At 56.5% G+C, this 13,476-nt stretch overlaps 1 protein-coding gene across 1 annotated transcript; it reads left to right on the top strand.

The window, feature by feature from the left end:
- Positions 1-2,759: 2,759 nt before the first annotated feature.
- Positions 2,760-12,092, top strand: gfra3 (GDNF family receptor alpha 3). The gene is made up of 8 exons (XM_039774507.1): positions 2,760-2,945; positions 6,804-7,079; positions 7,802-7,894; positions 7,985-8,330; positions 8,612-8,721; positions 8,814-8,948; positions 10,148-10,269; positions 10,377-12,092. The coding sequence occupies exons 1-8, from the start codon at positions 2,906-2,908 to the stop codon at positions 10,533-10,535; spliced, it is 1,281 nt and encodes a 426-aa protein (XP_039630441.1). The 5' UTR covers positions 2,760-2,905; the 3' UTR covers positions 10,536-12,092.
- Positions 12,093-13,476: the final 1,384 nt, after the last annotated feature.

The raw sequence follows: 13,476 nt of genomic DNA, 5'->3' as shown, positions 1-13,476 counted from the left end.
TGCACCACATACCTACAGTATCTATCTGCGATATAGCGCCTTTCATGCCATCTATCACATGAATGAATGGCGCTGAATGGGTGGCAGTATTATTGATGCCATATGACTCTACAGATTGCCCTTTGAACCAGATGGCAGTGTGATAAGGTCGAGGATGTCCCAGATGTTTCACTGTTGCCTGCCGCTCGGTGCCCAATGTAATTTCTTGCTTTTTTTTCTGAATAAGGAATTCATCCACACTGGCATAGCTGGCCCTTCCTGCTCTCCCTCCTGCCCCCTTCTCTCCACTCGAGAACCCCCAGTTCAGAGCCACTCTTGGCCAGGTGGCATCGACCTGGACATCTGGTCCAGTGAACTGAACAGATGGATGGGCCCTGGCGACGGGGAGCTTTCCTGCACGTGCGGCCTTGGGCAGCGCCCTCAAGTGGCCGGGGCCTGGCACCCAGCTGGCACGCCTGCTCTCTTGCCAGTGATTACCTCTGGCCTTCATCTGCTTGGCTGTCACACAACCTGGAAGAAAGAAAGATGGGCGGCTCAAGACGCATATCCATAATCAGCACAAAAATCAAATTCAATAAGCGCGTCCATTAGGCCCGGCGATGTGCGCGCCAGCCTTTCTGCTTAATAGGCAAGTCCCTAAATTAGGGGCGAGGGGCGCCGCGAGTGATGAGCCAGCAGGGCCGTAAATCTGCGTTATCTTCATCTGCTGCCACCGGAGCGTGTCGGAGTGGCGCGCGCCTCACACCATGAATCCTCCTCCTGCCATCCTCTGCCACGTCTGAGGGGAGCCGCGTATGCATGGAGCTGCTGACCTTCAAGGGCTAGGGGCCGCTGCCAAGCTGCCCAAACGCCACCCCAAACCGGCGGAGCTCCAGAGCAACTGCAATCAGCGGACAGCATGGAAAAGAGACCCACAGCGGTGTCACTAAAACACCCCGGGTGACACCTGGGGTGAGAAAAGGGCATAAAGGGGGCAGATGAAGAGAGCGCCCAGGAGAAGATGCCCCTCTGCCAGTCTACATATGACAAGCTCACAGTGCAGGTGAACTGCTGACACCACCCTCCATATGTAGCGCTTTACCACCCCAAGTACCACCAACCGTGTCAGCTGTGCTCTGGGTCATGCCATCGCGCCGCTGTAACTGATGGTGTTATATAGCGCCTTTCAATTTGGCTTCCATTGCTCTGGGTGGGCTGCCAACACTGGGTTACATGCAAAGTGTCCTTGTGGGTCATCACTCTGAGACTGAAGATACTGGGCACCGCAGGGGTGCTTTAGTCCAAAAGAAAACCTACACAAGTGTGTACAAGTGTGGGACCACCAGGCAGAGAAAGGGGCTCACTGGCATGGGGGGAGGAGCATCAACATGGATACCATTGGCATATGGCAGTGAAAGTGGAAGGAGAATGAGGAGGATGAGGCATCCAGACCCACAGAGAGGACATGCAAACACCCCAAAGCCCTGCTAAACACTGCGCCACCGAGTCACCTGAGCTGGCACACTTTCAATAACAGCTGAGCAGGTGCCAGTTTGTGTTGCACTGCACTGCGCCATCCTAAACGTCTTTGTTATGAACCACAAAGAGAAGCCCCAGGCCTTTCAGGGGTCTGGTCAATCTGTCCACAACTGGGACAGCGGGCAGAGACAGGACGGGGTGCTGGTTAGTCACAGGACTGTGGCCAAAGTGGCACTTACAGGGCAGTTTGTGGTGAGGGAAAGAATAAAATCTGTCACCTTGGGACCACCCAGCACCAAGGGAATGACCAGCCCAGCGACCAGGGCCACATCCAGTGGCTTTCACTCCAGGCCTGAGCGCAGCCCAGTTCACCCACCCAGGTGACATACTGTGAAGGGTGACAAAGGGGGCCAAAAATGATGACAACGCTCCAGAAGCAATCTGAGGTGACAGTGACATCAGAAGGCCATCGACCTTCATTCATCCACTCCCTAAACTTCCTTTTCATTCCTAAGACCCCCTAAAGTTACTGTCCTTCTGATGATGTGCACCCAGACCTGCTTCTGTGATAACATCTGGAGAACACTCAGCCATCTGTCATGTGTCACTTTCGGTGACATGTGTGAATGTTAACGAGAACGCGCCTCACTCACGTGCGCCCCCTCCAGGCAGACCTCGGGGGCACCACAGTACCCGAAAAAGCGACAAAGCTCCCCGAGCCAATGACAGGGCTGGAAAGGGCCAAGTGCTGCGTCACCGCACACTGAGCCACCGGACGGCGACAATGAACAAGAAGAAGACAACGACGAAAAATACAAATAATAAAAGTGACCGAGGAAGAGCCTTTCATGCCAGGGCAACGAGCGGCTGTAAAACGGATGGCCCGACCGAGTCGACTCTTGAACCGGCAGGCCACTCACCTTTGACGACCACCAGACGAGCGAACTGGGGTGGTCGCGGTCCGCCATCTCCGAATCTCATCGATTGCGTTGAATGGCCAGCGCGCAGTTGCTCTCTACGAGGGGCTGCTCCGGTGGTCTTCCCTGGTCTCTTGCGGCTTTGGCGTCCCGATGGGCTGAGGACTCCGTTCCGTCACTTGTGTCACTTGTTCCCCGGTCCCCGGAGGCCGCACGAGAAGTTCGTATCGAGCGAATTGTGTCATCGCAGCCACCCCTCCCAATCCACCCCCATCTCTCGTCCCTCCCTCTCTCCATCCCCCCCTCCTTCCCCGAGCGCGTGTCACATCCCGGGGCTGAGGCTATATAAGCGCCCTCCCGTGCAGGGGCAGCTCGTAGGACAGCGACAGGCGCGCGGCTGCTCATCTGGACCGCCGGCGCTCGGTTTTCGTGTACGGAAGGACCGATCGGAGCCGCTGCGGCATGACAAAGTGACACTTGAGGCGAGCCGCGATGTGTCCTTGATCGGCGCGTCTCTGGGGGGCTCCAGCATGATCTTTCTGGGACTTCTTCTGCCCGCTCTGCTGGGGGGTAAGCGCCACCGCCACTCCGTCGTCGATCCTGTCCTCTCCGCGGCGGCCGCAGGTCTGGTGGGGAGGTCGGGGGGTTTTGCGCCGCGCAGTGTGCCGGCTCGGAGAGGAGCGGCGGAGACCCGGAACTTCCACGGGCGCATCTGTTGGACTGGGGTCGGGGAACACCGGGTGGGCTTCACAAGCTCTTGCGGTGGACTCCGTTAGACGGACCGAGTGGGACCGCCGGACGAGTGGCGCTCGAGCTGTGACATCCCGGGGACATCCTGCCGTGGCTCATCTTTATCCGCATCTGTCGCGGGACCCCCCGGCACGCACTTCGAGGGGGAGACGCTCGCAGTCGGGCAAAGTTGCGGACGCCGCATGGCGGAAACTTTACGGCTCGTTATGTAAGGACATGAAGGCGACCGGCAGCCGATCGTTCACGTCGCCGGGGATTTCTCTAGCCGTGCGCGACCTTCATCGGTCCTGGTGGTATAAACAGGAGGGGGGAAGACGAGCGCTCAGGACGCGGGGGTCCCGCCAGGCAGGTGTGTTGTGAATGAGTGCGTGCGCCGGGGGTCTCGGTGTGTTATGTGTTGGAGCCAAGCATGGCATAACGGAGCAGCTGGACATGCGGACACGACGCGACATGGGGAGGGAAGTAGCGTCCTGCCCGGGGGTCTCCTGCCTTCTGTTCAGCGCTGCCCGGACAAACGGAACCTGACGTCACCACGAGGATTTTATAAAAGTGACACTTTAGACTGATAACAGTGAAAGAGAAAATGAGCCAAAAATAAAAAAACTAAAAACAGGACGGCCAGGAGCGCGACGTGCGACATCAGAAACACATCAGGCGACAATTTCAAGATCGTTAAATGCAAGGCGCTGTCTATTCTATTCAATTCGATTTATGTTCTATCATAGCATATTATATTATTATATTAGGTCTGGGCGGCACGGTGGCGCAGTGGGTAGCGCTGCTGCCTCGCAGTTAGGAGACCCAGTTCGCTTCTCAGGTCCTCCCTGCGTGGAGTTTGCATGTTCTCCCCGTGTCTGCAGGTTTGGTGGATTGGCGATCCTAAATTGGCCCTCGTGTGTGTGTGCTTGGTGTGTGGGTGTGTGTGCCCTGCGGTGGGCTGGCGCCCTGCCCGGGGTTTATTTCCTGCCTTGCGCCCTGTGTTGGCTGGGATTGGCTCCAGCAGGCCCCTGTAGTTAGGATATAGCGGGTTGGATACTGGATGGATGGATGGATGTTTTGTCTTTCTCTTTTTCTCTGTTTGTGCCGCATCTCGTGTTTTGGTGTCTTTTGATGACGCACGTTGTCATCAAACATTTTGGACGTGCTTGGCGCCCCTGCTGACACACTTTGGGGGTCCTCATGACGTAGTCTTGCACGTTTCTTTTTATTCTCTTCTGTTTTGATGCTTGCACTTTTCCTTCTTGTGTGTATTATAAGGTGCTTTGTAAGTCGCTTTGGATAAAGGCGCCTGCTTAATCATCATCATCATCATCCTCATTATTCGATTCTAGTATCGCCCAACCCCGGGACCCGACGGCTGTCTGATCCTAGGACTGGTGGTCTACTGCGTGGTGTCCAGTGCAGCTGCTCGGATCGGCCTCGGCCCCCTGCGACCCCCTCGGAATGGTGGCTTTCAGGCTGACTGATCTGTTGGTTTCTTTCACGCTCCTCGCTAACTCGGCGACATCCCGCCATGTCCTTCGCCGTCTGTCACTTCTCGCGCTCTTTTTTTATTCCTGCTTTGCTCCCGATGCTTGCTTGGTTTGGCTCCGCCCTCCCCGCGACCCCCGTCTGGCTTCCGTTCAGTTCTACGAGGTCCGTACTTACTACGCGCTGACACTTTCGCTGCTCTGGTGCGACCCCTCGAGTGTCCGGTGCCGGACTCGCCCTTGAGCTGCTCTGCTCGGACGGACAGACAGACGGACACGTCCAGACGAGTCGCCCCCGCCGGTGGTCTCAGGCTTCGGGGTGCGCAAGTCGCCGCTCTTCTGTCCCAAACTTTAGTCAAGCCGCGTGTGCCGGGGGTCCTTGAGTGTGATTATTCACATTTACTGCGGTGCGGCGTTTATTGACGACCCCTTCTGATTTTTTATTTGATCTTTTTATTCTTTTCTTTATGTTTAATTTTTTATTGATCTTTTTATTCTTTTCTTTTTGTATTTTTTTATTTTCTTATTTTCACTTTCTTTCTGCCTCAGCGCTCCTCCGCTCGCCGTTTCGCTCCTGCCCCCTAACATCTCGGGGGTCTTTCAGGCCAGTTTCCAGATGGCGTATTGCTGGTGTGGTCTGAGACTGACCCCTGAAGTACCTCAGTGTCACCTCATTGGTCCTCCGGGCACACTGGGTACTCTTTGAACCCTGGTAGAGTGCCCTGTTATGCCCACCGTTTCTATCATTTTGAGTGTTGGGCGGAGTGCCCCATGTGTGCCCCTTAGGATTCTAGGCATTTTGGGTGGGCACAGTCTATGAAGGGTCAGGCTGAGTGTCCCTTTAAGTGGGAGGCAGTGGAGCCCCCTAGTGGCTGTGGTGTTGGCCACCAAGCATGAGGTCACCTACAGTGCAGTCCACACCACTGACGGACCCCCGTGTCAGTAATCAGCAGATGTCAAAGCGTTAGGCCGCACTTTGGAGAAAGTAGAAAGGCGCTATATCAAATGACACATGCAGTCCCCTTCACCCTGTGCCAGCACAGAATGGCACTACATACTCTACAAAGGGCAGCAAATTTGTCTCCCAGTTCTGACTACTCATGTGACCCTGAGCCGGTCACCTCCAATGCTGGCACACCTGCTGCAGTGACGTGGAGGGGACTGTCATTTAGTTCTGGGCTTGTCATCTTGCGCACTGCAGAAAGGCACTATATACAGGGACACAGGCCGCATCACCCCCCTCAGCACACCTGATGTACCCGTGGCATTCACTATGAAAGGCGCTATAAAAGTGGGCTCAGACTCGCTGTGTGACGCTCCCAGCATATCGTCCTGTGAGTACCTGGACGGCTCTCCTGCACCCGTCAAGTGTCCTGGCATGTCACCCGTCACTGAAAGGCGCTATATTGACATCATCAGGTCACCTCCCACAATTGTCAAATGTCCTGCCTTGTCACCCAAAGGCACTACTTACCCACTTTCAGTCCACCCATGTGACCCCTGGCCTGAGGCCAGCTGTGCCATAGGCGGTCCACTGTCATCGCTGTCCTCCTTTGCCCGTCCAGGGGGTCCCCAGGAGTGTCTGCCTCCATTACCAGGTCACACCCAGGCACTGTGTCCCTGTCCCTCAGAGCCGAGGTTGGATGGTCACTGTCAGGGATCGAGGGTCCAGGCTCCGCCTCCATGTTGCTTTTAGCTGACCCTGGCCTCCAAAGCAACTTCCAAATCATGAATTGCACCTGTGCTGTAGTGCCCGTCGTGGCGTGTTGTGACCAAAGGGGTCAGTTGAACTCGTCACCAGTGGCAGCCTTTACTGGAGTGGCACCCGCCTGGGCATTAGACATGCCAGCAGACCTCCATGTGGCACATCTACCAGGTGGGGAGCAGAGGCCACACAGGGGTCTTGTCACTCTGATGGTCAGACTGCTTTATATAGCGCCTTTAATAAGGCACCTTACAGGGCAATCGAGGTGTCCCATCAGCACCCATCCTGTGACACCCTTCTGAGGCCTGCCCGCACTAATATGTCACAAAGACACAAAAGAAAAGCAACACGGCAAACTGAGGGCTGGGGGGACCCTGCACAGCTGGAGACCCCATTCCAGACCTCAGCTTTAGCTGGTATGACTGGGTGACCTTTGACCTGCCTCTGGTCATGTTGCCCTCTGGTGCCCACTTGCCCATTGCTTCTTGATTTTCTCCCCACCAGGAAGCACGCAGGCCAGCCATGGCGGACCCCCACTTGACTGCGTGGATGCAGAGAGGCTCTGCCTGCTGGACCACCAATGCAACAGCAGCTACCGGGTACTGGAGTACTGCGCCATCGAGGAGGCCATGTCCCTTCTGGGATGGGACGCACGGAAGGAGTGTGTGACCGCCGAGAACGAGCTCGAGAGGAGCCCGCTGTCCGGGTGCAAATGCCACCGCGGCAGTAAGAAGGAGGAGCAGTGCCTGAAGGTGTACTGGACCAGCCGCTTCTCACACAGTAAGCCAGCGTCGGCACAGGCGCGGCAGGTGGGCACAGCGGTGTGTGGCACCCAGGCAGCCCTGAGGTGTGTGGGAGGGCGAGAGGAGGGGCTTAGGCAACAGTGGGAGGAGCTTCATTCATAGATTGGACAAAAGGTAACAATGCGGTGAAGTGTGCAGAGTGCCACTCGAGTGAGGGCACAGGGTGTGGTGGTCATTGTGGAGGGCGTAAATCGGGTAGCAAAGTGTGGAAGTTGTGAAGTGGGCTTTGGGGTGTGATGGTACAAGGTCTGCCCATCCAAACCTGCCTAACCTCGTGGTGGGTGCTTAGTGCTCATTGGGTGACTGGTAATGTGCAGCGTGATGGGCACAGAAAATGAAATGGGGTCTCAGGGTCTGGGTGGGAACTTTTAACACGAACCAGGGCAGGGCATCAGACCTGCAATGAGTGCCCTCTGGCAGCAAAGTGGCCAAAGTGGTGTGCCAAGACATAGTGTGCCCAATCCTGCACCTTGATGGTCAGGGTCCTGATTCTGGGAGTTGTGGCTGGCAGTCACAAGTGTCACCAGTTGGATGGAGATGTCACTGTGGAGCCTGGTTGAAGGCAGGATGGCAAGTGGGTGGGACAGGGACAAATGACCGAGGTGTGACTAATGAGTAGGCCACAGGTGTGACTGCCTTGAAAGACGCTATACATAATTACAATGCCATGACTCAATGCCCACGCGATGCCTCCCGCAGGATATCACGAGCTGGACATCTCGCCATACGTGGAGATGGACACGGAACCCACGTGGAATGGGGACGGCTTTCGGCTAGCGGGCATCCTCTCAGGTAGGCTCTTTATTGCCCCCGAATGCTCCCATACTCCATGACGCCCTCTGCTTGGCCCTTGGCAGTCACGCATTCCACTTCTCTTTCCAGGGTCGAGTGTGCCCACCGATGTGGAGAATCAGTGCTTGGAGGCGGCACAGGCCTGCGGCCTTTACGAGAAGTGTGGCAACCTGCGCTCCGAGTACGTGCTGGCATGCACCAAGAGAGCCCCCAACAGCGACACCTGCAACCGACAGAAGTGCCACAAGGCGCTGCGCCGCTTCCTGGACCGCGTGCCCGAGGAGTACGCCTTTGGTGTGCTCTTCTGCCAGTGCAACAACACGCTGTGTGGGGAGCGCAGGAGGAAGACCATCGTGCCATCCTGCTCCTACGAGGAGAGGGAGAAACCCAACTGCATGACTCTGCAGCACATGTGCATGAAGGACGACCTGTGCAGGTGAGGGCAGCCACGGGGGGCACAGGCTGGGCACTCTGGCCAGCAGACCCTTCACTCCATCCTACTTGCTGGCTTTTGGGCCAAACTGGCACACGGTGCCCCTGCTGAATGCCAGTGTGCTGCTGACGCTCTCCATTCAATCGATGGCAGGTGCTGTAAGTTTACGAGATGCCAGGCTGTCATGCCGCCCGCCCGCCACCCTCCCTGGCTGTTCGTGTGACATCTTGGATTTCTCCGTCCTCGCTTCATGTGTTCTGCCTGACGGCTTTCTGTCTCCTCAGGTCTCGGCTGGTGGATTTCCAGCACAACTGTCAGCCGCTGTCAATGTCGCGGACCACCTGCCCGAGGGACAACGCCATGGCCTGTCTGAGGTCCTACGTTGGTCTGATTGGTAAGGCTGCGGCGGGTACTGCCTCAGTAAGGGGGCGGGGCAAAAAAAGATAGATGGACAGGCGCCGTTCAAGAATGTCTGTGTGCCCCCAGGTACCATCGTGACGCCCAACTACGTGTCCAACAACGGCACCGAGGTGGCATACTGGTGCACCTGTGAGGCCAGCGGCAACCAGCGGCAGCACTGTGAAAAAATCCTGACCATGTTCAACCAGAACAGCTGTCTGCGTGAGTAACACTGGCACAAGGGAGCGGGCACCATGGGTGGGCGTGGCAGGACCCAGTGGGCAAGGCAGCGGGCAGATAGAGTGGGCTCAATCTGTGAAAAGCAACAGTGCCTGGAAATCTGCAGGCGAGAGAGCAGCCATTGGGGGTGGCACATGAAGAGGGTTCATTGTGTGCAGCACCAGGCACTGGCACACTACTGAATTTTAACAACTGACGGAGAATGAGGTAGTGCCCATGGCAAAACTAATAGCAGGACATTGGCATGGTGGGCAGTACCTGGGTGCCACATAGACAAAGAGTGCCATTGACAAATCATATGACTTATTGAATGACTTAAAGGGGTACCCGCTGATCAAATGAGACCCAGATAAAGTAATGCCACATGGGCATTGTGGAATAGACTTGCATGGCACTATGGACTGTTGGCAAATGGCTTGGAGTGACAGAGCTGGGCAAAGGTCACAAAATTAGATCACACTGGCACAGCTGGCACAGTGTATTTGTTCCTACAGTGCTTAGTATGTGATAGGTACATGCTAGTACAATGGGCTGCAGGCAAATGGCTGACGCTGGCACAGTTGGCAAACTGAAAGAAGTTGCTCATTAGTGTGACAATGCAATTTTTTTTTGCAGAATGAGTAGGAGCAGCATGCTGGCACAGTGATCTGCATTTAAAGAGTTGACATGGAAGCAGTGGGCACTGGCATCTCGATCAAGTGGTAAAAGGTGCCACAAGCACAGATGCCATCACCTGATCCAGCATCTACGGAATACTATGATCGGACTGTGCCCACTGCTGAATTAGCAATATGGTAGTAGTGCCCATCACACTGGGTTGAACTTCTGGACAGTTCTCCTTGTGTTTGTAGACATGGTGGCATATTAACACTTTGGCATCCAGAGTTTGTGCCAGTTAGTAAGGCAGCAAACTTGAGGTTCAAGGGGCACATACACTGGTGCATGGAGGCATTTGTTGTGTACTCATACTGACCATGCCATCATGCCCAGATGAACTCACTGGGGATTTGAGTGCCATGGCCATGTGTAAGGGCACACCGGGCCCAGAGAGAGAGAAAGTGCCAGCTGACTAAACTCTGATTGGCACAGCAGGCACTCCATCAGAGGTGGCGTCACAGGGGAAGCACACTAGGTGCGAGAAGGATGGCGCATGTGTTAATCTCCTCTCTTCTCCCTTGCAGAGAACGCTATCAAAGTGCTGAACAGTGGTGCCCATCACACCCTGGAGGGCACGCAGACGTCGGCCAGGTCCTCCCAGCACTTCCAGCAGGACGACATGAACGTGCTGCCAGGGATCGTGGAGGTGAGCAGCACGCCTAGAGATTTCAACTGCGTGGGGGGCCTGTGCCCACAGGCCACCGCGTCACGTAAGCTCATTAATATTCATGCCCATCTGTCCTCTGCCCTCAGGTAAAGCACGTCGATGTTGTCAGCGGTGGCGGTGGCAGAGTGGAGGTCAATCAGCCCATTTCTGAGAAGGCCATCGTGTCCAACAGCCAGTCCGGAGCCACAGGATTCGGGCAGTCGGCGGCGCTCCTGCTGCTGGCGCTGCTGCCACCGCTGCTGTAGACGAGGAGCAGGCTGGCAGAGACTGCGGGCGGCGGTGGCGTGGTGCCATCGCTGTGCTCTTCTTATGCTCTTCTTTTTTGCTCGTTTTGCTCTCTGAGACCCTCCAAGTCGCCGTCCTCCTCTCTTTGATTGGCATCTGCCTCCTCCGGACGATTCCACCTGGAAAGGTCAGAAAGCAGCGGACAATCACTGGCATCCATGGAGAGGGGCGGAACAGTCCAGCAGATGTCCTCATTCAGGGAGTGGGCATCACAAGGCCAGTCCGCGTGAGGGTACGAAATGGGACGGTCACTCTCGTGGAGGCCAGCTGCTGTGCTTTGTGCCAACGGACAGAACCTGAAAGTGGACACGAGTCAGAGATGTCAGTGCCATGCAGAATGACCAGAGAGACCCCTAGTGGACACTAGGGGTCAGTGAAGCCCAGTGAAGTAAGGAGGCAGCTGGCCTGCGCTGGAGGGTCGGCTGCTTTGACCTGCCCGGCCCCTGAGCTTCGTGCCCACCTGCCCATCCGTCTGTCTGCTTCAGGCGCCACACGTGAATGCCACAGGGATTCCATGTAATCAAGCGGGGCGCCCGTTAGCAGGCGTGTGAAGACCCTGAGGAGAATGAGCATGAAGTGAGGGGTCAGTGGTGACTGTGACAGTCAGGCTATGGAGGGGTCATCCTCTAAGGGGCTTCATCACTCAGCGAGGGGACGCGTCACATTGGACCTCCACCTCCACTCATTTGATGGCCTGAGCCGGTCAGCCGCAGGGTCTGCCATGAGACCCCTGCAGAGTCCAAGGTTCAGGTCTCCTGAAGAGAGTGGCCTGGGTCAGTGTGCCCTGTGCGGGACTGGACTGGCACATGGTTGACCCTGCCTTGTGCCCAATGGTAGCAGGATAGACTAAGTGGATTAGGGTTAAGAATGATTCAGAGTGGGCACTGGTGCCAGATGGGAAATACTGCCAGGGACACTGGCAGCTGGCTGTGACAGCATGTTGGACTGGGCACTTTAAGGCCCAAGTTGGTGTCATTCAAGCGCCAGGGGCACAATCAGGGAGCAGTAGCAGAGTCAGGTGTGTCCTTCGGGCTCGTAAGCAGACCTGTGACCAAGGCAGGCCCCTCAGGGACTGCCAACGTCTATGCCAAAGAACACATGCCAGACCCACGGCAGAGACATCACTAGGCTGTGCCATAGTAACTTTACGAGGGCTCGTGCCGGCAACCCAGGGACCCGCAGCAGGCCAGAGTAGAGTTTGTGTCACCGTCAGGCCCCACAGCGTCACTTGGCCGTGCCAGCTGAGAGTGGCATTCCGAGTCAGGCCATCTTGGGGGTCCCATGCGTCATGCAGCGCATTTCACTCGCAGGTCCCGTGTTCCCGGATACACAGCGCCAACCGCCATTCAGCTTCAGCTTTCAGCTTCCATCAGCGGTGGCAGGTGGCACGACGTGGATCCGCATATCGACCCGCCATCTTGTCCTTCATGGCTTCGTCTTTGTTTTCCGGTCCCGTCTCTGTTGTTTTATAAAAGTAGAAGGTCTGACATTGTTAATAAAAGCCCTTTTGATTGGCTCTCCTTGTCCTCTCTCGTGTCCTTCCTTGAGCACAAGTGCCATGTTTACCTCATCCTGGGGGTCCGGCCCCCCCGCGCCGCATAATTAGCAGCACTCTGTTGAAAGCGGAGCCCGTCTGCTAATGCACTCATCCAGGAGCGTCACTCCAATTGCCAGCGCTCCGGTCACAGAGGCCACGCGGCTCGAGAAGGATCGCTCCCCAGGGTACGCAGATGGTCTCGCCGCGCTTGGCGTGGGTGTCCTGATCATGGAAAACAAACAGGCTTTTAGTGGCCCTGTGGGCGAGCCCCTCCATCACAGACCGAGGAGGGCACCTGCGTGGGCATCAGAGCCTGTAGGCAAACTGGGCATTGAGATCTGAAGCCAAAGCCCCCGGCTAGTCATGGAACCCAACGCGACTTTGAGGCGATTCTCGGGGACACCCACAGTGGAGAGAATGTCAGGGCCGGGACAAGTGGGGACAACGGCCCAGAAGGTGACAGGGCACCTGAGTGGACTCCTCCAGGACTGTTCTTGGTCTCCACATCTTGAACCAGGGCCACAGTGCCACCGTCGGGGTAAGCTTTCTACTCAGCTGGGTGACGCCTCAGATGGACCCCTGGTCACACACTTCAAGGGGCATTTCAGCGCAGTACAGCCCATGGCTTATGTAGCGCCTGAGCCCTTTCAACTGTTATGGCTGGTGAGTAGCACAGAGGCGCGGCCGGGCACCCTGGCATATAGCTAACGTGATGTGGGCGCTCTCGCCTTCCAGCCTGGCGGTCGACGTCTCCATCTGTCCCCTCTCAGCTCTTCCAGCTGGAAGCCAATGGCGTTTCTGCGCACAAATGAAAGACGACGTCAAAACACGGGGGGCGCCGAAGTCGGACGACACAATGGTGAGGGATTGCGGCACAGCTGCGGGCGCTGGAATTCGGACTGGATGTGACACATGGCACCAGCTGCCAGACTTGGCTCTGGTACCCTGTCCCTGAACGTCAAATGACCCCGTCATCCAGCTGTTGATGTCGACGATGAGCGAGTCGAGCGCTGGCCACCGTCCCAAGCTCTGTCACCCTTAGGGGGGTGCTCTGCCAGGGACAGTTCCTTGAGCCTGCCACCCCACACAGGGAGGATTCACCCAATCTTGTTGTCTCATGCCCGGTGGCATCCTCTTCCAGTGAACACTTGGCAATCTAGTAGAGCTCCCATGCCCGCCCAAGGCTGGTACAGTCACACACATCTGCGCCCTCCCCTTGGTGACTCTTGTCAGGGGAGGCCTGCTTCAACCCGTGGAGGGCAACTCACAGTGGATGACATCTGGTGGTCTGTGACGATATGGCATCAGAGATCAGAGAGTGGGGTGTACCGGTGGCATCGGCATGCCAGTCTCGCCATGCAGTG

This window comes from Polypterus senegalus, chromosome 13 (assembly GCF_016835505.1).
Source record: "Polypterus senegalus isolate Bchr_013 chromosome 13, ASM1683550v1, whole genome shotgun sequence".
Classification (NCBI taxonomy): domain Eukaryota; kingdom Metazoa; phylum Chordata; class Cladistia; order Polypteriformes; family Polypteridae; genus Polypterus; species Polypterus senegalus.
Note: the sequence above shows the minus strand (reverse complement) of the source record. Positions and strands in the feature narration are given on the sequence as shown.